The sequence below is a fragment of the Corvus brachyrhynchos genome, unplaced genomic scaffold (assembly GCF_000691975.1).
Source record: "Corvus brachyrhynchos isolate BGI_N302 unplaced genomic scaffold, ASM69197v1 scaffold20, whole genome shotgun sequence".
Classification (NCBI taxonomy): domain Eukaryota; kingdom Metazoa; phylum Chordata; class Aves; order Passeriformes; family Corvidae; genus Corvus; species Corvus brachyrhynchos.
Window position 1 is genome coordinate 508,455 of NW_008235735.1, and position 26,562 is coordinate 535,016.

Consider the following 26,562-nt stretch of genomic DNA (forward strand, 5'->3'; position numbering starts at 1 on the left):
TATCCCACAACAAAAGGGTGAGAACTGGGTCACATCTGTTACTTTTCTTTGTGCAGAAGACAATGCTGAACTGTATGAAAATGTGATGGATTTACACTACTGAAGAAAGCCCTTTCTTTTCTACTCCAAAATTTATATATGAGAAAATGTTCCCACTTCCCTTCCTCCCACTCTGATGCCCTCTCCTGATTATTCTTACAGGGAAAAAGGTACAGCAAAACACATACCCTTTTCTGGACTAGGCCTTATTCCTGTTTTCTGGAGTGAAGTGCGTTGTCGTGGTGATGAAGAAAATATACTGTTATGTGAAAAAGACACCGGGCAGGATGGGACATGTCCTCAAAAAATGGCAGCTGCTGTCACATGTAGCTCCTCCCTGGGTAAAAAAACCATATATTTTTCTTAAGTCCTTATTTTATTTAAGTAGAAGTAGCAAAAATTATTCATTATTAAATTAGAAAAAATGTTAAGATTTCTTGGAACAGATTATACAGATTGAGTCATTGCATCATTAACTGCTTCAAATTCCTCAAGCAGCACCTAGCTTAACAACTTTTTACCTTTCCATAATCAACAAACAAATTGTTTCTTTCAGGTGTAGGTTGTGAGAAAAAGTATCAAGAATCTCTGGCTGTAAAATAAGGATTGTTTCCCCACTTTTTTTTTTAATGTCAAAATTATATTATTAGGAAAGCAAGTATTCATATTTTTAAGATATTTGATATTATTTTAATCAACATGTTAACTAAATGAGCAGGCATGCCATCAGATTTAAGATAGTGCTGCCTCAAGGAGGGCTGGGTTGGCAGTGCTGGGGAGCTGGCAATGCCAATCTCTTCAGCTGAAACCAAAACGTGTGGCTGAAGCCAGTTCTGTGCTGCCTTTCTTCTCCTACTTATGTTTCTATCCAAAGAAGGCAGGTGCTTTTTTTTCCTAAATATCTATTATTAATGAGCAGGATTTTGACAAATGGTTTTTAAAAGAACATTTTGGTGTAAGAATGAGTAGAGGGAAGGGAGAACCAAAGCAAGAGAGTTTTGCCTAAAGAAACTGAAAACTATAAATGCTTTCACATTTTCAGGTTCTATTGCAACTAGCCCTTAAAAATATTTACACCACCCCTCCCCCCATATTTGATATCAGTGAAACACTAATATGAAATTGGAAAAATGCCCTCAGTATTGTTTTGGGATTTTTTTATAACCAAGAATTAGATTAAATAGTAGCATTAATTGGTTGGAAAGTTACACAAAAATTGCTCAAATTTGAATCACTCAGATGTTAGATATGGTGAAACTTTAAAATAACTTTGTTCACATTAGAGAAATTATGGGGTTTTATATGGCTTTAAACTGTTTCCATTATTATAGATTTATTCAGCAGTGATGCTTTCAAGACAGTTTCTTGGTGCACCAGAAGAGAGATACTGATTTTAAAAGACTAGAAGCCCGAAGGGAACAATACTTGCACAATTCAGTTCAAGTGAGATTTCACTGCTCTGACTGGATTTTCTAACGGAATGAGAAAACAGGAGGATGAATTTCTGTTTCTGTGTCTATGATATAATTTTTGCCTCTTACGTCAGATTTTACCCAACTTCGCTCTTATTGGTAGAAATGTAGCTCTGCTGACTGATTTAGTATTTGGCCTTACGGCACTAAGTGTCTGTGAATGCTCTGACACTTAGGTAATTCAAGATCAGTGTGGTCACTTGTATGTGTAAGGTTTTTCAGCTAGTGAGAGTGGAGCATAAGGGAACTCATTTCTAAGTTTACCTTCAGGTTTTCCATCTAACTAGAAAAAATAAAATGTGGTTCTTGAGTGATGTCAGAGAAACCATTAAGCCATCTTGCTCTTTCTTTACTATCAGAATTATATTTTAGGAAGTGAATGATCTGTTCTATATCCTGTGGTTTGCTCACAGCCCCTGTCTTCACTCCGATCCGTCTGGCTGGTGGGAGCAATGCCCACGAAGGAAGAGTGGAAGTCTACCATGGTGGCCAGTGGGGCACAGTCTGTGATGACCAGTGGGACGATGCAGATGCTGAAGTTGTCTGTCGGCAGCTTGGCCTTGGGTTTGTTTTTCTACGTTCGTTATTCCAGCAGCAAAGCAGGAGTTATCAGGCACACAGCTGAAGCTAGGAGAAGCATAATTGTAAAAAAAATGCTCCTTTAAAATCGTATTGATACTTCAGAGCAGTAACTAAGTTTATTTATAGAGGTTCAGGTACAGTGACATTACTTTCAATTCCCTGGAACCAGTTTTCAGTATCATATGATAGGGCCAATTTTGTCTGTTTGTCTGGACAGATAAAGAATGTCTCAGATTAAATATTGACTTTGTAGTGAAAACTCACTACAACTTCTGTAAAGTTTCAATCAAAACCTGTAGGTAAAGAAATGGAATTTGCTTTGACTGTTCAAATCCTTATGATCCATTTTACTGCAGAGCCTGACAGCCTCCTTGCTTTGGCACAAGAGCTCTGCTTTGTCAGGAAGGATATGTTTTCTGGCATGCCTGTGAGAATCTCTCTAGATTTGTTTAAATCATGAGTCTCTGAAGATTGTCTGTTTGCATTTACTGAGGTAGAGTTCTGTTTGTAGCTTTGATAGTTAAGCTTGTCAGTGATTCTGTCTGAAGTAAGCATGGTCTGAAATCCAGCAGCAGAACAGGATTTTCTTGCTTCCCTTCACTTTCTTAACAGACGGGGTGATTTTGATATCACACAGAAGATAAGTATTCAGTATTTGTGGAAAGATGCTGCAGAAGTGGGAGACTAAGAGAACTGCTGGATCAGAGAGGATGGAGATGAGGACAGTTGGGATGGAAGGCCAGAGGGGTTGAAGAGGGAAGGAACTAGGAGCAAGAAGCAGAGAAGATGCTAGGTTGTATCCCATGCAGGAGAAGGGGATGATGTCCGAGACAGACTGGATGAGAAATAAGCAGGTAAATGCAGAGGAGACTGGAACTGTTCAATCTTCCTGGGACCATGATAAATTAAAAGAAGTGGTATTGAAGGCAGCAAGTTCTGTGGCATTAGTCCCCAGAGTGTACCTGTTTTGTAACTGAGGCCTTGGGCTGCCCATGCCACCCAAATTAGCTCAGAAGGATGAGAACCGTGGAGTGGTTAAAAAGCCTGTAGATCACCTGCTGAGCCAACATGGGAACCAACACACTTCTCTGACATCCCATTTTTATTTTTCCCCAGCTTATTTTATGTTGTATTCCTATATTCCTGCACATTTTCAATTGGGAATACCTAATGGAACGTCTGTCTTCTTGCCAGCTTTTCCTGGTTTTGAATTGGGCTGCTATTTGTAGGTTTGGGGAGTTACTAAACTCTGCTTTGCATTTCTGTATTCTAATGACAAGTGTAATGCTCTTAGCCTGCCTCCTTACTGATGACACTAAAACTTTTTATTACTTTTATTTAATCATCACAAACTGCAGTTCTGTGATGCTTCTAATTGGATTCATTTTTCTGAGTAAATAAATTGTATTAAGATGGTGCTAAAGCTGCTAAATCTTTTTGAAATATGTCTGGAGATTTACAGGATTTCTCAAGTAAGCAAGATGTTACAACAAACATGCTAATTAATATGAAGTGAAATCTTACCAACAGTGGCAGTAGACCAGTTCTGAAGTACTAAAAATAACCTAAATTTGCATACTGTTAATCCATCTGGAAACATGCCACAAACTGTAAAAGTAAAGCTTCTCAGTAAGTAGCTTCCCACACCCTTTCAACTTTTCTGTAGCATTCCTGTAAAACTCCAGAATATGAATCTGCCATTAATAGGTGGAAAATAATGGTAACTTCTTTTATTATTTGTTTTCCTAAATAATTTTTGCTTGACACAAATTCCCCTGGTTATAATGATGGGATGTGTTGTCTCTGCCTTAGTGCAACTCCAGAGACTTGTACTGGAGTATGGTATAAATTGTTTTCAGCATTCAGAGTAGTCCATCATTATCTCTTTGATTTCAGCCAGCTGCTTAATGAATAAGGTTTTTTTCCTTAACATTTTCTATACATTTCTGCCAGCATTTTTATCAGATACACTGGGAAAAGAAGATGCTTTTTTAGTTAATTCAACTAATGTTTTAGATAGGTAAATTAGTAGTCAAAATTTTCAATCTTGCCATTTCAAACTAGAGTGAATATATGAACAGATAAACTATTGAGTGGAAAGAAACCAAACCATGGCAAACATTTATATATGAAAGAAATGGTATTTTAAGTAGAATTGGAAAAATTCTGATAGATGGTAAAGGATTAAACAGTGCATAATTTCTGTAATTCTAAAACAACGGAGTGTTTTCAATCGATGTAGTTTTTTGTGCTCAAAATCCTTTCTGCTGACAGAGAACATACCCGTACAAGGCTAGCTTCATGTTCTTTTTCTGTTGCCCACTGGCAATATGACATTGTCAAGTCACTTAAGATCTCTTTGCTGTGGTTTTTACATCACTAAATGGGGAGCAATCACTTTTATCTGCTTCATGTGGGTATTTGAGATTTGATTAATGTGCTTTGAGGACAGCAGGTGAAAGTTACTGTAGAACTATATATTGGATTATTTTTACTACATATAGACATTAAGTGAATATTAAAATTAGAATCCTCATACCCAAGCTGTACATTTATAATCTCTCCTAGGAAAGTTATGCTTAAAAGTCAAAAGACACATAAAAGGAAAATCTTCAGCTCGCTAGATCCTGACTGGGTGTTCCTCGCATTTCCACAGGGGTGTTGCCAAGGCGTGGAGCCAGGCTTACTTCGGAGAAGGCTCTGGCCCCGTGCTGCTGGATGAAGTGCGGTGCACGGGAAATGAACTCTCGATAGAACAGTGCCCAAAAAGCTCCTGGCGGGAACACAACTGTGGCCACAAAGAAGATGCTGGTGTTTCCTGCACACCTCTCACAGGTACTTCAGTCATCAATCATCACACAGGAAAACGGGACAAAAGCAGAGTTCACCGCTCTGGAAAGAGGACTTTTAAAGTTTGCAGAGGCGCAAAACCCAGACGGCATGCAGTAAATGCAACGTTCTTGATTTTGCTTTAGAACAATAATTAGATCTAAGAAACGCTGATCCCTGCTTTTGTTCTCCCTTGTCACCGGCACAGATGGTGCACTGAGGCTCACCAGTGGGAAGGGCATCCACGAGGGCCGCCTGGAGGTCTATCACACGGGGCAGTGGGGCACAGTCTGTGACGATGGCTGGACGGAGCTGAACACGCAGGTGGCTTGTCAGCAGCTGGGATTTAAGTAAGATTACTTGATATTGGATATCTGACTGTGACTTGACCATGATGACAAAGTTACATGAACCCTACATGGAACCTAATTTAAAAGTCTGTTTTTTTAATATTAGCTGAATGCTTCATAGAAACTACCAAGTTAAAATCCATTAAAGCCAGCTTCCCTCAGTCTCACAGGGGTATTTAGGCCTTCCTTTAGGTAGAAAAACCTTCAACAAATGTGATTTAACAGCCTTTATTCACCGAGTTCCTTCCAATTCTCTTTTTTGCTGAGATAAATGCATGTGCTATAGAGAAAAACTGATTTTAATTTCTATTTTGCCTATAAAAGTTCGATTCTTCTAAATCTTTGCTTGTTGTACAGTCATTATTAATGACAGACATTTCCAAGGTCTAAATCCTTCTACACTACCTCAGAAAATCCCACAGCCTGGCCCTGGAACAGTTACGTATTGAAAAGCATATTTTAGAAAAATCCTGTTAGTTTCATGCGTTCACTCTTCCCTACTTTTCCTACTGACTGTGGCTACAAAGGTGCACTCTCAGTAGGTGACTGTTGTCTTGCCTTCAAACTGTAACAGCTGACATTCAAATCAGGATTTTGTCTCATTTTCTCCAGACTGTGACATTTAAATGTATATATAATACTAAGAACATACTTAAAGCCTCAGTCATTGAGCCAGCCATATGCTTGGTTGAAGAGCAGCCTCAATCAAAGGTATTACATTCTTACGTTTGTATTAATGGAACAGTAATTCCTTAAAAAAAAAAAAAACATGACTGAAGAGGCAGCATATGGTGCTCTCATTGAATTTAATGCTAACTGAATCAGCTTACTGAGAATACTTGAGAAACCTTTATTTCCTCAGGAATAACCACTTTCCTTTCTAATGCTGAAGCATCACGTGTCCTCTGATCACTGTGGTCCAAAACATACCTCTGTGTTGTGCAGGTATGGGAAAAGCACAGGTATGGAAAAAGAGAGCTACTTAGAAGGAAGCTCAGGGCCCATCTGGTTGGATGATGTGATCTGCTCCGGGAAGGAGACAAACCTTCTGCAGTGCTCCCGGAGGGAGTGGGGAAAGCATGACTGCAACCATCAGGAGGATGTCAGACTCATCTGCCACCCAGAAAATGACAGCCACAAGCTCTCACTTGGTAAGGAAGCTCTTTGCTAAAGTCACAGTATGAGTATTGCTGTGGATACAGATCCAACCAAAGTACAGGGTACTTAAGGATTCTCAAAATCCTCGTATTTGTCACATGGGTGCAAGGAAAAAACAGGAAGGGAAAAAACCTTACTTTTCTCCCGAAGATCAAAGGAAGTAATCAAGTTTTGTTTAGAGGAATGTAAGCATCCAGAACATTAAAGTTCAACCAGATTTGCAAGGTAACAAAGTCACATTCCAGAGATACTGTTCTCTCAGTCTCCACCAGATTTTAGACCTATTCCGCACTTCCTGATGGTCTACCCAAGTTTACTCAGCACTTCTCAGCCTCCAAGTTGAGGTGTCAAATGCTGTCATGGTGTCAAATGCTGGAGACATACCTGAGCACTGAGGAATATAAATCAATAGTACATCCTCCTATGGCTTTGCATTCAGACAGTCCAAAACAAGGGATATGGAGAAGATGGGAAGTTCAGAGATAGCAAGAAGGAAGGGTGAGAAGCATGGAATTATTTCTGTGTTACTACTGCCTATTGTTTATATTGTGTCTGGGTGAATGGGCCCCACTTGCTGACCGGGACAGAATGATACTACACACACCGATAAAAGAATCAGTTCCAATGTCAAAAGCCTACAAACTTGTTTGAAAATGAAGAGAAAAAAGACTGATAAGAAATGATGGTAAAATACCAATTACACAGTGAAATTGTAGAACCAAATATAAACAAATTCCAAAAATTCCTAACTCCACATGTAGATAATTAAACAATAATTCTGGCTATGAGATACGCACAGTAGAAACTACAGGGGAACAATGGGTTACACAGCAATTCTGAAGAAGTTTCATTTTTACAATTTGCTGTACGCAGTGTGTAGCTTGTCAGTACGTAGCCTTTTAGAAAATTGCTGCCAATGCCATTTGACATACCCAAGAATATTTCAGCTGAATTTGAAATTAGTATTATACGCCTGTTTTCCTGGAAATCACAGACTGAAGGTTTATCCCACAAACTACAACATGGATTTACTGCACCATGTTGATACTTGTTATAACAACATTCAGCCCTTTCCCATGTACTTTTCGAGTCTTTTCCTCTTTATAGGCCTTTTCTATATAGCCCTCTCACCATCCAATGAATGTTTTATGTTGCAGCACATGTATCAAATCCTATTTGGTAGAAAGAATTTTCTGAAACCAAAAATAACAGGAATTCAAACCACAACTTCTGTCTTTACAGATGCAAACCATCTGTGCTGCTTTGCTCAAATTCCTATAAAATATAATCTCTGCTGACGGAGTCTGGTTCAGTTAAATACATCCATATGGTAACATTCTCACATCCCCACTACTGGAATGCTATATTAATTTTGTGCTTGTAAATATATATATATATAATTCCATGCCTCTATCTGGTTAATAGAAGTATAATTCTCACCTAAGTTGTATTCTTCCAGAACACACCAGTTCAACAAGAAAATAAGACAAGTTATCTGATATTTCCTAGAAGATTTCTGATTGGAAAGTGGACAAAGACTGTTGTTACCATTTACTTCCCAGCATTTGAAAAAGCTTTTTTTTTCCCGTAAGGATAAATTCAGTGGAAAAAGATGAGAAATTAGTAGATGATATGACTTAAGGAAACACAGATATTACGGAACACTAAAAAGAAGACAGAATACACTACAATGACAACACTTGTTCAGTAAGATCATGACAGCATAGCTAAACAGAAAGCTGGTGAAGTTAATTCATGTAACTGTCCAGACAGTATGAACTCCAACAGAAACAACAGCTTTAAATTACATCAGAAGCAAAGAGACTTGGATTTTGTCTTCAAATATTTCCCGATTCATTTAATGACTTAGGCCAGATTTAACTAGCATTGACCAGATTCCTATTTGGTGTACAAAAGTTATTCATACTCTAAACTAAACTGAATTAAAATATCAAATGAAAATATCTCAACATACTGCTTTGTTTAAGAATGCATTTAAGTAATTCTTCATCCTAACATATTTAGAAAAGATTTGGAACAGGTTAGAAGAATGAGGAAGATTCTTCTCCATTATTCTAAAAGGCAACTCTCATGAGTATATTAAAGATTATAAAGAATGCCATACAAAAAGATTTAGAAGGTGATTCTCCCTTAAACATTCTAAAGAGGCCACAGAGGAATTCATAACTGTTTTAAGGGTATTTGCATTGCTTGCAGGCTATAGAGGAATTTTAGAGTAAGTGAGAATTAAGTATGTACTGTGCCTAATGGACTCAAAATTTAACTACAGGCTAAGTACTGCAGAAGCCACAATCAACTAGGTCTGACTAATCCACATAAGTGAGATTTCATATTATGAACATGTCTGAATAAACAATCAATTTAAATTGCTAAAAAACCAATCAGACATTAGTCTAGAATATCAGGCTGCAGAACAATGTGCATAGTGATCGGGAATAGTTGAGTTCAACACAATGCTGCACTTTTTTTGCTGAGACAATGGTTAGGAGGAGCAGCAGCAACCAGTTTGAGAATGGGTTTATGGACTGAGATATAGTTAAATTCACCGATAAAGTTTCTGTAAGGAAAACCTGTCCAGCCTGTATGGGTATCGCATCAAAGGTATCTTAAGTGTTTTCTACCTTTTCATGGAGAATTGTGGCCAATTTCTGAGCTATGTCACATATTTGTGTGCAATGAAAGAACCAGCTGAACTCTGAAGAGTAAAGTACAGTAGTATTTAGTGTTTGTCTTGTAATTTGTACAAACTGCTTCCTTTTGCCAGCCAGGAAAAATATGACTACTTTAACCACTGATATTAGGCTTGTTGAACATAAATATCAGTTGTATTGAATATAATGAAAATAACTTAAAGTACCAGTTCTTGCTTCTGTTGCTGTGAGCTGACAGCAGTAATTTTTTCCCAGGTCCTCCCATCAGGCTGATGGATGGCGAGAATAAGAAAGAAGGACGTGTGGAGATTTTTATCAATGGCCAGTGGGGCACAATTTGTGATGACGGATGGTCTGATAAGGATGCAGCTGTAGTCTGCCGACAGCTTGGCTACAAGTAAGAAAACTCATTAAGCTGTTTCTCAAGTTGTTTTCTGTATCTAAAAATCTTAAGTTTCTGCAACCAAATACCACAAACATGTCTAATAAGATAATATATGTCTTTTAAAACTTGTCAGTTTGGCATTCTTTTAGAAAAGTGTATTCCTACTATTAGTATGAAAAGTAGTAAGGCTATATCTTCAAAAGGAATATTCATTAAGTAGCATAACTGGGAATGGGAATGTTAGTACTCAAGTGTGTCACAGTCCGTCTGGCAACAGAAATGCAAGTTAATGCTAGGTATTAAATATTTTTCATTAGAAATTAAACATTGCAAAGTATTAATCTATTAATTAAATACAAAATTTTAGTTGTCATATTTATTTCAAAAACAGAGTGTCCACTGTCACGAGGTGTGGATATGATGACTGCAGATTCAGATGCAGGCACACCAGCTACTGAATTCCTAGTTTAATGGAGTTTTTTCCTTCATTTACTGATCTGGCGAGATTTGATGTAGCTCGAAGATCTGATGAAACTGTTACACAAGGGATTATGGCTCCAGCCTGCATGACAATCATTTGAATAAGCTTCATTTATTACAGGAATAGACCTGACAGAACAAACCCACCCTCTAATTAAAACCACTGCAACATATGTGTCACTTTTGAAAGAAATCACTTAATCAGGTTTACATCGCTCACCAGCATTTTTTTTTCTGGATACCCAAGAGCAGCAAAAATACAACTATAGGGCAGATATACCAATAGCAGTACTAATAAGACTTGAAAAATATCCAGAACACTAGTGAAATACAACAGGAAATTAGTGAATGTCTTCTTCAAGTGTATCTATACAGAAGTTTGAGCTGAAGAAATACAAATCATAGTAACTGTTTGTTGTATCTAACAATGTGAAGTTTGTCCAACCAAATATCATCAGATTATGTCTGAACACACAATATACGCCTTTTAAAAGCTGCCTGGTATTAATTTAGTAAAAGCCTATTTAAAAGTAGTACCAGACTATGGCTTCAAAACTGCAAAACTTGACTTACAAGATACCACTCTTAAAAGTTACCTAACTTGCAAATTCTAGGATTGGCGTCCATCTATCCTAATCCACTGGATTTCCTCGTTAACAATATCATGAATAATGATAATACCTGCACCTGAAAAGCTCAGCATGATATTGTGCATGGCCCTTTGTGTGAGAGAAGTGAGAGAAGTGAGAGGAAGAGACCTGAAGCCACTTCTCTCTCTAGGGACAGATCTGAGCAAAAAGGTTGTTTCTCTGACGGTCATTAAGTGCATAAATAGCTGTCTTGGAAAGCAGGAATTAAGGGACGTGTTTGTTAGGGGTGGATTAAAGCCAGTTGTAAGATCACATTTAAGCATGTAACAAACACGTGGACGTAACATTTGTACCTTCAGCGATCTCCCAGTTATATGAAATAATTTTCTCTATTAAGCTGCACTCCTTGCTCAAGAACACCATGATTTTTACATTTGTTTCCTGACAGATGCTCTTCAGTGGGGGTTGGTTTGGGTTTTCTGTGGTGCGGTTGGTTGGTTGGGTCTGAGCACCTTTCATTCCTACTATCAGCAAACTGAGAGATTACTGATGCACAGTAAGAGATAGATTGCTTTCATATAAAGGTACGAAGAATGAGGTAGTGCCCTTATTAAGTAACTGATAAGATTCTGCAGAGACAATTCTGTACTAAACTGCAATAAATACTTCTCTGGGGAAGGATAAGAATACTGAGGTGATTCACAACAAAGCAGTTTTCAATATCCTGAGGAACTTTAGAACAATGCCCTAAAGCAGAAACTTTGTTATTTGACATAGAGATGATACCAAAACCAAGTAAGAATTTACAATGAATGCCTGTACTGTGTCACCGTATTGTATCAGCAGACATGAACACATGAGCTGCCCACTGGTATCAGAGAGTTTGACTTCTTTTTTTGTGGTTATCTGTAATCAGAGTACCCCTCACAAAAGAAAAACATTTGGAGCAAGAAGAGTCACATTACTTGGGACTGACAAGTCAAATCATAGTAAACTCATGAGGCAGAGATTGTCCTATACCGGTTCCAAAGGCAGTTAAGGCTTTAGATTATCTGGCAAATACCTCCTAACCATGGAAATTGAAAACATGTAAGGACAGTTGACCCTGTGGTATCATCTCTTGTCTAGTTTTTTATGAGCTTCTCTTTCCTGGCTTTTTACAATTCATGCATTCTAACCAATGTTTCCTACTTGGAAATCCTGCCCACCTACCCTTTAGTACACAGTAAAAAAATCCACACAGGCAAAGCTATCCATGTGCAAGTTTCAAAAGGGAGGAACCTCGTATATGTTACTTTCATGTTTCAATTATATGCATGTGGCAACTGAGAGCTGATTCAGTTTGAACCAGCCACACTTCTACTCTGACGGAGCTTTGAAAATGGTTTGACAAATCAGGATTCCCCCCCAAGAGACCAAACCCAGCTCTGGAAGGGATGTAAGCTCTTCATGCCATTCTCACCTACCTTCCCCTACACTGCAGGTATCAAAGAGGTACAAAAAGAGCTGTAAAGGGAGGGAAATACTTTCTTGCCTTATACATTTTCATAGTCAAATTCTCTTTCTCTATTCTGACATTTCATCGCACCTGCAGTTACATTCTGTACACACAGAAGCAGTACTTTACAGTATACAATTATAAAATATCCTTTAAAATGGAAAGCTATACTTTAGTTATCTGGAATTCCATATATCCTTATCCCAGTAAAATGGCAGTAAATTGCTCTTAACCAATAGGTAAACTTGTAGTTCAGGCACACCTGGAGGTGTCTGTGGCTTCCTGCCCCACTTCTCTGTATAGCCAGTTGGGTGGTCTCTCACTCATAATTCTTTCTGACCCTTAAACCGTATACAACAAAACAATTATTTATAAATTAAGAAGATTATCCTAAGTAATTAACAGTAATAATCTATCAGAAGAGTTGCCAAGTGAGATGCTTAAATGCTACACGAGCACCAAGTACTGGGTTCATCCCAAGAACAGCGGGGTGCAGACACTAAACTGGTCTCCAGTCACATGACATTTTTAGAGCTCAAATATGGGGTGCCTTTTAAAAAATTACATGATAACAAAATATTTTAATAACTACTAACAACTAATAGGTCTGTACATCACAGCTCCTACTGCACCACAAGTATACTGTATTTAACTGGCCCATCTTTCTGAGGGAATCAGACCTGAACAAATTATTTTTGGCATTCACAGATGCTGACTTTATACAAGGATTAAAGAGATTATGAAAAAGCAGCTTTCACATATTTTGTTTTATGGCAAAATGTAGTGCTGATACAACATAAAATACTTTGAACACTGCCTTCTAACCAGATACACAAAAGCAGTTTTTAAACATTAATGAACTGTAGCAATTTTGTTGCAGTTTTATTTTTTCAACATACCAGAATAAGAGAGGTGATGAGAAAGTGGTTGTTATCAAATGAAACAGTGACAGAGTTTGGAATGTCTATCACTGCTCACTTGGAAATATTTGAGTAAAATGTAGCATAATGCCTCCAAATGTTTAATAATAGTAAAAAAATATGCTCTGTTTGCAGAGGTCCAGCTAGAGCAAGGACAATGGCCTATTTCGGTGAGGGCAAAGGGCCGATCCACGTGGATAATGTGAAGTGTACAGGCAACGAGAGATCCTTGGCAGACTGCATTAAGCAGGACATCGGGACGCACAACTGCCGGCACAGCGAGGATGCAGGGGTCATCTGTGACCACCTAAGCAAGAAAGTCCCTGGGAACAGCAATAAAGGTGAGGCGCTGTTGTGAGGGGCAGACCAACAGGTCCAGATGGGCAGCTGTCATGGTAGAAAGAGACAGACTTAACAATCCCACCTCACGGAGGAAACAGTTTTATCAAAAGCAATTACAGAACAAAAGGGGTGGGAATCTCCTCTGCTTACACTGTGTTGGCTTATTCTGTGCAGCTGCACAAAGGAATCACCAAGACTACTCAGTCAATACAGGGTATTTGTCTGCCATGGTTTACAGCAGCCATATTCATTAAGTTGCTGAAGGGACATGAAAATGCAAAAACCTAAACAGCTCCTTTCAGCTTTTCAAGGTATAGGTTATCCTCAGATAAGGACTGAGACCTGTGTGGTTGGTCAAGGTCTGCTTCCATTTACAGGGAATATGGAAGAGCCCTATAAAATCCTACAAGTGAGAAACAAACGCATAAATGACTCTGATCACAGTCAAAAGAACTCAGCTACAAAGGATTTCTAAGTCTTGAAAGAATTCAGTGTATTTTCCCCAGTCAAAAGATTTCAGCTATAAAGGATTTCTAAGCCTATTTTCCCCAATCAAAATTGGCTTGTTAAAAACTACCACAAAAGACAGAATAACTTCAACCTTTAGATTTTTTTTAAGTTAACTCTCATTGAATATTGGCTACTTTGCATGATGAGTTTAATGCTCTCCATCTCCCTTTCTGGTTTAGATTCCCTTGCTTCTGTTTGTGGACTGAGGTTACTCCACCGTCGCCAAAAGCGAATAATTGGCGGGAAAAATTCTTTACGGTAAATAATTGCTAAAGACAAATAGTTTTGAATATAAAGCTTTTAAGACATGTATTTGCCCTAAGTGGTTTCCCTAATTTACAATTTTATTGTAGGCTTGTTGTTTGTTTTTCGTTTGACTTGTCATGATGTAGGAGTAGAAATATACCCAAAGCAAATTTGGTAGGAAATTAAAAAGTATTAATGGATAAATACTTGCAGTATTAGTTGAAAATCTGTAGATGCTTATGGGTTTAGTCCTTGAATGAGTTAAATTTCTAAGTTACAAAATAGCTATTTTACTTTTATCAAAGGATATCTTTATATCAGGATGTGAGCTATAGAGCTATGAATGTAGTACGAGGCTTTAAATGCCACCTGCACCAAAAAAAAGGCCTGGGTATGATTCACTGCCTAAGGCCTTATTTTCCTTCACAAAATAAGCCTTGATGATGACACAGCTAAAAAACCAGGAGGCACTGACTTTACTTTCTTAACAGTTGTGACTAAACACAAAAAACACATATTCACAGAGTCTTACAAAAGGCATTGTAAAACTACACTAACAGTACCATTACATGTCATGTGCAACCTATTTGAAAGTACATGCACGGCACCAATCAGTCCATTTCAAAGAAGGCACAGCCCAAGTGGGGGAGCTTCAAAGAACAGTAACAAGAGGGAGCCCAGAAAAATATTTAAACACAGCCAGATAAAGTAAAGTAGGATGACTTACCTCAGTAAAGAGGCAAATGAGATAACAGATAATGCACTGCACAGGAAGAGACTGAGAATTCTTGTCTCAGAATATGTGTTCTAAGGACACTTGCTGAAACACAGTGGTGACAAATAATGTATTGCACAATTCAGCTGGAACAAGGAAGCTGGTCTCATCATAAATCAGTACCGAGATGTTAGATGAAGCAAAAAGGGGAGAAAAATCCAATAGTGCACGCAGAAGGGCTTCAAAATCAAGAAAGGGAGCACACATACACATCAGAAAAGGACTCAATGTCACAAGAAGTCATTAAGACAAAGAACTTGAGGAAGTTTGAAAAAAACTGGATACTTAGGTATGTACCAGCAAATCCAAAGCTGTTTGAATTACCTCATTTTAGAAAAACGTATTAAATCCTATCTTCCAAAACTGAAAAGTGCCTAAATTGTTTTAATATTTACGGGAAGTGAATTTCTCCACCTCACTTTAAAACGCTTGGCACTCATAACTCTGAGATGCTGGACTAGATAGATGATCCCTGGCAGCTCTTGTTGTCGAGCACATCCATTCAAGTTGACAGTACTCAGAAAACACTCTAGACTATAGACTATCTGTTGCTTACTCTTAGATGCTGCTGTTACTTACAGGTGCATCTCTCTTCCTCTCCCTTCTCTGATTCCTAATCTATTAAACCAGCAAAAAAGAATCCATTCCTGTATTCACAGGTATGCAAATATGGCCAGATCTACTATAAAAAACAAATAATCACAGGTTGACAAAAGCTGCTCATCTATACTTGAGACTTCTTCAGTTGCTTTATACCTTTTGGTTTGCCAGCTTCCTTTTTCATGAAGACAGGGATGGATGCTGGGTTCAGCTTTTCAAGAAATTCCCCTTTCCCCTCTCCAGTTGACAGGAAATTTCTGGTTTGCTGACTTGGACGGTATTTGGCGAGGAACCCACAGAATGTATTTTTGGCCCAATGAATGCAATCTGAGAAGGGAAAATTCAAATAGCTGACTGTGGGAGGAAGCACTCAGAGTGCTGGATGCCCAAACTCTCTGTAAAGTAATCTGGACCATTGTTAAATGGAATTCTGAATGCTGCAGGAATATAAAGGTATTCACCACCGTTAATGAACAGCACATTTTGTAAGCTGTGTCAGTCAGAGAAAGCCAACAGGATGCACATTCCAGGTAACTGAGCAGCTACCTGAGTTCCCCGCTGCTGTACCCTGAACACCATGTGTCACTCCACTGCAGGGGTGGCTGGCCCTGGCAGGTGGCACTGCGGCTGAAATCCTCTCATGGTGACGGGAGACTCCTGTGTGGTGCTACTCTCATCAGCAGCTGCTGGGTCCTCACTGCTGCACACTGCTTCAAAAGGTGGGTCTCTCTTCAGTAGTGCACCATGTTTCAAACTGTTTTGTTGTTCTGGGCATAGGCAAAACCATTCTGGTTCAAGCCCATGGAAAACTGTTCCAAAAGTTGGCCTTTGGTTTTAAAAAACCCTACCACTCAACCTCCTTTCCCTCAAAGAAACAAAACACCCTAATGCATTGAAATTATTTGGGTGTTATTGTTCATGTGATTTATATTCACAACTTCAGCATTTTCATGAAAAAATATAGACAACATTTCAGACATTTTAACCTTCCGTTCCAACAAAAATGCAACTTATGGCTTTCAGGTTATAGTGAAGACAACTGAGCAGACACCAAACACAGGGACTGTAATACTTTGGATTAATTTTGGTAACAACAGATCTTGGCAGTGGTAGACATTTTTAAGTGTATCACAGCAGTGACTAAATGTAGGACTTCACTGCTGATGAGGTTACTGAAGTATAAAAATATCAACTTGCACAATAAGGAAGCTAATCTAGTATTTTAAGCTTTCAACGGTGATTATGTCAATGGAACGGACTGGGAAAAAAGCGTAGAAGAGCAGTACAGTTTTGAGGGTATTTGCTAGAATTTGCTCAAGTGGGCTGCAAATGTTTGAAATTTTGACTTTGAGCCTTTCCTTTTGCACACTAGTAACTAAAATGAAGAGTCAGGTACAGTTTTACTCAAATGCAGAGTGTTACCTTTGCTCAGCATCAGATGCCTATCTTTTCAGGTTTCCTGAAATCACAAAGGACTTCCCTTGGTAGTATTTCAAGCTGAAAGTCAAACTCAGTGAAATTTCCTGCTATTTCAACTGATGTCCCAGGTGTTTCTGCAGAACTATGGAAGCACTTCAGTTGCTTTCATCAAAATTCATAGACAATGGCTTCCTATTCCCCTGTTCATCATCTCTGTAGTGATTACCAAGGATGCTGCCTGAGGTCTTGAGAAAGCCTTTGATTACAGGCTTGAAAACGGAATGTGGTGCCAAGGAGTGGCCATTTTGGATACTCTGCTGAGCACCCACATGACACAGCAGCAGCACGGCTGGAGCAAAGTACCCTGTGGTACTTCCAGATTGGTGCAGCCACATGAGGGGCTGTTATAGGCTACCCTGAAACTGTGATCCAGGGTCTCAGTGGCCAAAGTATTGTTTTGTCCCAGAAGTTACATTTAAACTGCAATTAGACCTAAGCATGTAGCTCCAACATGTAGTGCTCTGGATGCACTACTTTTCACTGTAAATGAGGGAAAGGTGCATTTAGCTCTAAGCTGGCTTTGGACAGTCTGGGCTGAACTTCCAAATGATCTCAGAGTGATTTTAAGGGATAGGTTTCCAAGAGCTATCTATAGATCAAGTGCCTTCTTCAGATATTTTCCGCAGATGGGCAAGAGAAAGGCCAGTATACCATTTCTCATATCCTGGAAATTGGAACACTGCGTAAGTAACCAAAGTCGGCTCATCTGTACTAGGGATAAAAATTAAGCACAATTTTATGCATGATGATTGGAATTGTTTACCAGTACTACAGTGGAATTACTCATTCCTATACTTTTGCAGATACATAATTTAAGATAAAATGTTTGAAGCTATTTTTTGTTTTATAACCCACCCATCTTATTAGGAAGTTTTGTCCTGAGTTATTCCGACAGCTATAGGGAAATTGGAAGGTCTATAAAATAAAAAAAAACTTTGGATACTTAGAAATATGAGGCATAGGAAAAACCCCTTCATTTATCCCATACAGAAGGTCATCTTGAGATGAACAGATGTTTGATCACAGCCTGCAGCTCGCTCTCCTTAAAGCCTAGAAGTGCAATTTTGCTCATGGAAGACCTGAAGGAGATCTGCAGAATTAGACCAAGAAAGCTTTACAGGCAACCAGGAATGCAGCCTACAACTAGCAGAAATATTCAGTGGTACAGCTGTATATTGTGCTGAAAATGGTAACATTCAGCAAGCTTTAGAGACCAGAACATTGCTGGATGGTATAAAAAGAACAGGCATAGGTTAAAAGGTGATGGGACACTGTGGGGTATTTTCTGCAAGCATATTAGAAATTTCTTGTTGAAGGCTATTAGGGAAAAGGGAGAAATAAAAGGAAAAGTATTTCTGTTAGCTTAGCCAGATTTTAAAATAAATATATGTACCCAACAGTATTCTCTTGTTTTGCATTTTGCCCAGGAAGGGCTGTGTGTCCTGTGATACAAAAATCTTCAAAGGCATGCACAGAAAATTGTTATTTCAGCCACAGTAATGATCTCTAAAGTATTTACCACTTAGTCCATGATGTGAAAGAAATTGGGATTATATCAGATGCAAAACAAGCCTAAGACGTGCAGGCCTCCTGTCAGTTTGACAATAGGTGCTTGTGATGCACATACACTTTGTTGTCCTTGCTATAACTTCAGTTGATGTAAGAGGTTTTTATTAAGTTACCTAAGCCTCTAGAATTTCTCAACCAACCTACAAAGCAGGCTTGAACACTGTTTTCGTTCTAGTAATTACTTGAGCACTGCAATGATGTCAGTACTCAGACTGTCATTGCAATTACTGGCAGTTTGTGTTACCCTTACTAAATAAATTTATAACGCACACCTTGTACATCTCAACTAAGTGCCAGTCATGGCAGACGGCCATAAGAAACTTGCCTGTGAAAATATACAAAAAGGAACATAGCACAACCTGAAACCTCGGGAGAAGGTTTTTACATTCTTTAGGACACACTGAAGTGTCAGTGTAAACATTTGATAAAGCATTTTGGCTCTTTAAAAAAATCTTTTGGTAACATTAGTTAAGTGTACAATAAAGAAACTGATGAACTCTGTTTGCATGCTCAGGATGTGAGCCTGAGCCAGCCCTATTTGTTTTCACCTCCATCTCAGGTATGGCAACAACACTCGCAACTACGTGGCGCGGGTTGGAGACTATCACACCCTGGTGCCGGAGGAGTACGAGGAGGAAATCGGAGTCCAGGAGATTGTGATGCACAAGGAGTACAGGCCTGACAGCAGCGACTATGACATTGCCTTGCTGAGGCTGCAGGGGCCCGAGGAACAGTGTGCAAGGTTCAGCACCCACGTCTTACCTGCCTGCTTGCCACTGAGGAGGGAGCGACCACAGAAAACTGCTCCCAACTGTTTCATCACTGGATGGGGGGACACAGGTAAAATAATTTCTGTGCACCAATCTAGTTATCTGAGGCTGCTTTAAAAAACCCCTCAAATTAATAAATAAGAAAATGCTCAAAATGAAAGCATTTTACTCTTTTTACATGGGGGAATATTTTCTCTCCTGATCCAAGGAATGACAACATTTTGTTTACTGAATATAGTTTGTGTTTGGAAAGCAGTGATTAACCATGTAACTCTAAATCACAGACCCTGTCACTAAAATGGCCTCATTAAGACTGACAAGCAGGAATAAAAAGCTTATTTGTTGCCAGGCACACCCTGCAGAGCAGCTTATCACCCCCTGCCTCAGTACATAACTAACAGCTCTAACACATTTAAGGTTTCAAAGGTAAGGACCATGAATATTTTAATTTTAGAAAGGTTATTTAAATTACTACAATAGAAAAATGAATGGGAAATATACACATAATAGAATTTAAAATAACATTTTAGTGTTCCTTGTTACCACTGACTTTTTCAACCAGCTTTGATTTAAATAATAGAAAATCTTGCCAAAATTTACTAAAGCCTCAATGCAATCTGCATTCCAGGCTTCTATTCGCTTTTTCCGGTCAGTACAAGATTCTTCCTGTTCAAAGATCTTTGTCCTCCAAATGTTTCACAAATTAAAAATCATGTTTTACTTTTATGTTTTCGTGGTGCTGAATACAGTGCAAGGCAGCAATCACACTTGAGCCTTTGTTCCAGTGACTCACTCAATCTGGCAAGGAGACAAGGTCCGTTCCTCCTCTTTACATGCACTAATCTGTGTGCACAGGTGTTGGGGTCACTGTACAACAATAAACGAGAGAGACATGTAGGGTGGGGTTTTTGCTAAAATCAGTTGTTAATTCATTGCCTAGCTCTGGCAAGCCTTTTTACATAATTCACTGAAATACTGCTAACTTAGGACATCTATTTAAGGAAACATTAACCACTGCAGTAATTGGCTTCAATTTATGGTAAGAAATTACATCATTGCAGTACCTCAGCTGACATTTCACACTTACTATATGAATTATAATTGCTTCAAAGTGGTAAGATTTTACTTAAAAAAAGGCCAGACCAACACTGGCTTTCATTTTCCATGCTTCCAACGGAAAGAGGTGCAAGCAAGGAAAAAAAGTAGAAAGATCCATTTGGATGCTCTACTTGGATGCCACCAGAAGATGCAGCACCTGTCAAGCTGAGCTACACTAGATTTGAACTGGTGACATAGAAATGAAGTATTTCTACTGCTTCACTCTCAATTGCTCAAGACTCCCAAACATTGCTTCCGCATAGAGGTATTAAAGTATTCTTCCGTAGAAGACACAAATTGCTCAGAATAAACCGAACTCCAGCTTTGGAAAGATGTGGAGAACACATGCAGAAAAGCTACTTTTTTTAAAGCATCTATCTTTTACATTTACAGTACCTATAGTATTTTAGTATTATATTTAATGCACGGATTTTTTCAGTAGTGTTGCTTCCAGTAATGTTACGTAATGACAAAGCAGTATGAAGGCCTGAGAACAAAAATTTGATTAAATCACATGTACGTTTCCAAGACCAACCATTGTAATGAGACAATAATTTGGATTTCCTTTCTAGGACGGGCTTATTCAAGAACATTACAACAGGCTGCCATCCCCTTACTTCCCAAGAGGATGTGCGAAGAGCGCTACAAAAGGAGATTCACAGGAAGAATGCTCTGTGCTGGAAACATGCAGGAACAGAAGCGTGTTGACAGCTGTCAAGGAGACAGTGGTGGACCACTGATGTGTGAACGCCCTGGGGAAAGCTGGGTTGTGTACGGTGTGACCTCCTGGGGCTACGGCTGTGGGGTCAAAGATTCCCCAGGTGTCTACACAAAAGTATCATCTTTCGTACCCTGGATTAAAAGTGTGACCAAACTATGAATGTCCGTAATGAAAACCAAACTTTGAGGCAGGACAACTTGAAAAGCACAAGCAGTGCACAGCTGGGGCCCACAGTGGGTGGAAACAGACATTTTCCTGATTCGTGTGTTTTTATTAAATCCAAGCTGTATACACACAATCATTCCAGTGAGGGATTACTGTCCTCCGTGTTCCAGAAGTGTAAATATTGCATGAACAAGTTACCATGTATCTAAGGGGAAAAGTGATAGGTAGAGTTAAATACTGGAGCAGGATAGCAGGACACTTCGCTGAGACTCACTGCCCACAAGACTGCAGCTCCAAACTATGTATGCTCCAAGCTGCTCCACAGTTAATTACCGATCTCAATTAATCTCCAGTCTAGTTTATTTAATCTATTAGTACTATGATTTTACACTCAGTCCCCTAAAGCTGACTCATGTTTCAGTAGCTAATGAGACAATTAGTAGACTGATTCTTGCTAAGTAATTCTGAATATATGCAGGAAGGAAAACATTGGTCAATAATCAGATCCCCAGGTAGTCTGCTAAATGTGCTCACAGGTTAGTGTGCATAAAGTACATTCCCAAGTAAAACAGGCAGTACACTGACAGTTCCCCCACAAACATCCTGCACAGCTGCAAAAGCAACCACTTCTTTTCTCTCCTCTACATAAGTAACGTTTGTCGTATTTCTGAAATTCATAATTTTGAGTACATACAGCATTTTGGAGAGGATTCACTTTTCCTATTTACCACTAGCTGTCAGTACAGTGTCAGACTAACAAACATCCCAATCCTCTCACTGCTGGGCTTTCCTCAAGTAGTGCAAAGAACCTCTGTGAATCCTACCAGAGAAAGTTATACATACAGTGGAGTTGTTGAGCCAAAACTTGTCTCAAAAGGTCGATAAAGTCTTAAACTATGTTTCCTACAAAATAATATTTAGACAACTCTCTCCTGCTTAGTTGCAACACTGGTTCAGACTGATCTCACAGGAAAGCTTAGTTTTCAGTAATTTCTAAAGCACTGACATCTTGATTCCATTTAGTTCCTTTTCCAAATATGTTCTCCATGGTATGAAATCCCAAACAACTTATTATAAAAATGCACTGATAACCAATTTACTGTCCTTCTAGAAAGGGCCACCACACTGAACCTAGAACACAGGAGGTAATCACCACCTTAGTGCATCGCTGAAGTTATCAGTCTGTAAATCACCTGGGAACTGGCTCAGCACTACCTCTACAGCCCCTGTCAAAGGCCATGCTGAGCATCTCCAAGTGTGCTCTACATACCACACTAACAACCATGCTCATAAAAACTGAACGGAAAGCTGTGGGCCATGAAACACTCCAGTGTGACAAGTGTGGCAGATAAGTGTCACCACATAGTGACTGTGTGAACTGTGACTACCAGTGACTGTTTCCCTCTTTCCTATTCATCAAACTGGCTATGACTGTGTTGTGTGGTGTTTTGTGAAAAAGCGGGATGCTTGCATTCATGCCGTAAGTGGGCAATCATTAATTTCTGTATGGTTGTGTGTCTCTCTGGTGTTATAACAAATATCCTAGACAACTCACTTGCATATGAAGTGGCAATGATATTGCAGAAGCCCATGTGATTGAACATTTGGCCCTTAATCTCTCTGACCTCAAATTTACGTTTTCAAGGGTCAGGACTAATTGTAACTGGTGCTAAACTAGTACATGAGGTGCTTCAATATATTTTAGTTCTCTGTAATTCCACACTATGTGAAATAGTGTGAAATACTCAAAAACATCAAAAACCACAGTACTGTGACCACCTACTGTTAGACCAATGCTAAACACTGTGCTAGTGAACTTTGAAACCATTACATTTTTACTTCTATATAGCCCTTAATTACAGGGGAACTCAGTCTGTCAAAATGTATTTGCTTGTAACATCCGAGCTTTGCTGTAAAAGACCCAGAGACTTGTGGTGAAGTAGGCTACATAGTGCAATATATGCATTGTATACAGACAAAATAATAATCTTTTAAATAGTTGCACCACAAAAATAGAATACTTGGGGGGGGAGGCGGGGAATTAAGGCAGCATACTAAGTGTAGTAAACGTTTAGATTTAGTACAATACTTTGTTAGTTTTGCTCTTTTAATAGAATGCTTTGTTAGATTTTAAAATGTTGCACTACTGTTTCCATGCTGAGCATGCCTTTTCAGTTTTCAACATAAAATGAAACTGTCTGCATCTCCTGCCATTCTCCTTTTTGTTCAGTGAGCCTGATGGTATACACGTATACAATAAAAACTGCCACACTGACTACAACTTCTGTACGTTAATCAATGCTGTGGATGTACAAGCACTGCTGCAGAACATCAGATGGGTAAACCTCACATGAGCTGTATTACCTGAGAATGGGGGCTCTTGAAAGCCTCTTCTTCAAAGCATATAAACTTAGGGCTATTTTCTCAGAGGGAAGTTTGTCCCTGAATGACAGAATTCCCAGTGCTTTAACTCAAACCAGTTACGTTGTCCTAAGTTTATCCTACACTTTTAAACCTGTTTAACAACTGTGCTAGTGGTGGCACAAACCATGAAAACACTTGGGATGACCATCCTGAAGAGATGTGTCATCTCTCCAGGTTCTGCAGCACCATGAAGATGTACAGGTACACGCAGCCCTCCTAAACTTCCCAAGTTTTCGTTCACTTTCCAGAGAATATAAAGAAACATCACTGCAACTGACACACAAAGACTCCTTAATGTTTATCTTACTCAACCATGAACAACTTCCTAAAGTACAAGGACCAGTCTGCCTGGCATTTGTCCATGTAAGATAAGCAAGTAACTGCCCTTGTAGAACAGATGTGTTATTTTCTAGAAGCGCTGAGGTTACAATACAAGTCCAATCTTCTTGGAGAAAACGAAACTCACAGTACACACTCCACATTGTTGGCTATCAGGCTTGGCAGCTACCACCTCGGAATCTTGAGCATTAAGAATGCCACATGATAGGGCTGTTTAAGAGGAGAGAGTAATCACACACCACCAATTAAACAGGTGTGCTGTCACTCATTACTGCACCACACAAGAACACACATTCAATTCAACTGTACTTCCGCTAGGGCAGAAAATGTATATGCTTAGAAAAAAATTTGAAGTTTCCTATGACAGTTCCCTAATCTCCCCACCAAACACAACTACCAGAAGTAATTCCCTCAGATCTAATCCCTGCTGTAATTAGAGCCCCATAGATCTGCTCCATTCACTTCAAGCAGGAATCCTGACCTCAGCTGATAAACACTTGGCAGCAGTAACACCACGTGCTGATCATCTCAGTTCTGGCTTCACAGATTTTGTTTCCCAGTCCTTTCAAAGCCTCCCTTTCCCCTTAATGTTTCTGTTTTCAACTATTTGCAATGTTATTATCTGAAAGATATTCCGGAAGAGATTGTGCCAGCATGGCTAGTATTCACTAAGACAGCACATTTACTTTTAAGTAAAGTATCTTGTCTGAGTATACAATGATTCACCGTCTACTGGATCTCCATCAATTTTCTTAAATATGGATGCCTCAGCAACAGCAACTGAGAAATCGGCTCTATTGTAAGTCACTGTTTCTGCCCTGCAGCACTTACCTCTGATTCAAGCCATACCACTTCTGGAGTCGTTCCCACACAATACATCGGCCACCTGACACCACAGATTCTGCCACACTTAAGGCCCAAAAGGTGTGTCCCCAAAACAAGCAGATTTGGCATGTGTAAGTAATTCTGACAAACATGTGCAGGTCTAGTTTTAGTTACCAGCAGTCTTTCAAGAAAGAAGTCACACGTGCAGCCAAGGTCGTGTCTCTTTATTGACTGATTCATACATTCAAATGCTTTACATTCACACAGACACCAAAATTACGGCTGTAGTTTCCACATTCATTTTCCAGACTTCAAAAACTTACCTGCAGCTTCTGCAGCACAGGCACACTCCTTGCAACAGCCTTTTGAACACACTTCGAGAGCAGAGGAGCCATCCCTGAAGGTGCAGCACAGCCACTCAACTACCAAAACCATTATTGTAATAGCTTAAGGCTTAGTGACAGCCCAAAGAGTGGAGCAGCACAAAACGAGATCCTAACTGTATTTGCCCGTATAGAAGCAGTCAAGCCTAATTTTAGGCATGGTAAGCTGGGTTTCAGCCCCTCATCATCAAGATCAGATGGACTGTAGCAGCTCTCATTAAAGCTCAAAAATTTTAACTTTGTTGAAAAATCAAGCTTAAGACCTAGCCTAAAATTAGCTTTTGCTAGCTCTACTTGACAACCAGAAATATTACTGCTCCCAAAAGGCATCAATTCCAGACGATTAAACACATCCACCCTACCCTAAGCAAAAATTAACAGATTTAGTCACAGCTACTCCTAGAATTCACATGTGGAATTTAGCCCCATCTTCTTCTGTCATCATAACTCAAGAGGGTTTTTCCCCTGTAAAAACAAGTTTGAGGCAGTTTAATATTGCTACTGGAGACGCAAATAAGACAGCAATCATCACTGAACAGCAGGATGCTCTCCTAGGGGTTGTAAAACTGCTCTGAAACAAAGCTGTTGGTATCAACTTCCCATCTCCCTCGGTCCTGCAGCTGCAGATTTCTCTTGGTACTCACATGCTTATCGAAAAAGACATTCCCCTTGCACAGGATAACCCTGGGAAATCTGTGCATTCAGATGCTTCTAGTTTGGCATGCAAACTACTGGCAACGTGCTTTTTATGCTAGGAATACTGCATTATGTTTTCTAATGCCTCTACATCCAAGCTCAGCTCCTCCTAGTCACACTAATACGCTTGTTTATACTCTTCTGTCCCGAGAACACATAACAATGAAATATGCATTAAAATGAAACACCAAGTCGGTACTTTGATTTCACAGGACAAGTCACAGTAATCGCTAAACATAAATTATCGAATCTGCATTATTCCTGCCCCAAATCTCACCTCTGAAGATCTTATTAGGTAACACACAGCCAGTCACATGGGTTTTGGAAAGAGTATCTTCAAGAAGTACATCTCCATACTTTCAGCTTCTGCGCTCCTGTGGAACTAAAGAAACAATAATAAAAAAAAAAGTTTAAAAACTGGGCTGTAATAGCTTATTACGGGGGGGAAATAAGGGAGACACCTGAAAAACCGATCAACGAAAAGACACCCAAAAAAGGGGGAGACGGCTAACCCCATGGCAGACTCGGTTTGTTACTTGCCACAGTCAACGACTCATACCCACAAGAGGGTAAAAGTTTTGCCAATTAGCAAGGCCCTGCTCTTCCATGCCTAGGAAGGGAGTCAGCCACAGGCGGCAGCTCCCA

At 39.3% G+C, this 26,562-nt stretch overlaps 1 protein-coding gene and 1 long non-coding RNA gene across 3 annotated transcripts in view; one reads left to right on the forward strand and one right to left on the reverse strand.

The window, feature by feature from the left end:
- The window catches only part of PRSS12 (protease, serine 12), a 32,650-nt gene extending 9,119 nt beyond the window's left edge, over positions 1–23,531 (forward strand). The window contains exons 3-13 of the mRNA XM_017732518.1: positions 202–380; positions 1,925–2,075; positions 4,750–4,928; positions 5,131–5,272; positions 6,218–6,423; positions 9,358–9,499; positions 13,111–13,316; positions 14,007–14,085; positions 16,045–16,167; positions 19,056–19,336; positions 20,937–23,531. Coding sequence (XP_017588007.1) covers positions 202–380; positions 1,925–2,075; positions 4,750–4,928; positions 5,131–5,272; positions 6,218–6,423; positions 9,358–9,499; positions 13,111–13,316; positions 14,007–14,085; positions 16,045–16,167; positions 19,056–19,336; positions 20,937–21,244 — 1,996 coding nt within the window. The 3' untranslated portion in view covers positions 21,245–23,531. The remainder of the gene's footprint in view (positions 1–201; positions 381–1,924; positions 2,076–4,749; positions 4,929–5,130; positions 5,273–6,217; positions 6,424–9,357; positions 9,500–13,110; positions 13,317–14,006; positions 14,086–16,044; positions 16,168–19,055; positions 19,337–20,936) is intronic.
- The window catches only part of LOC108446288, a 48,407-nt gene extending 21,851 nt beyond the window's left edge, over positions 1–26,556 (reverse strand). For both annotated transcript variants that reach the window (XR_001861449.1, XR_001861458.1), the window contains exons 1-3: positions 26,379–26,556; positions 26,195–26,299; positions 228–376 (exon numbers count right to left, since the gene is read on the reverse strand). This is a non-coding gene — a long non-coding RNA (uncharacterized LOC108446288). The remainder of the gene's footprint in view (positions 1–227; positions 377–26,194; positions 26,300–26,378) is intronic.
- Between the last annotated feature and the right edge of the window lie 6 nt (positions 26,557–26,562).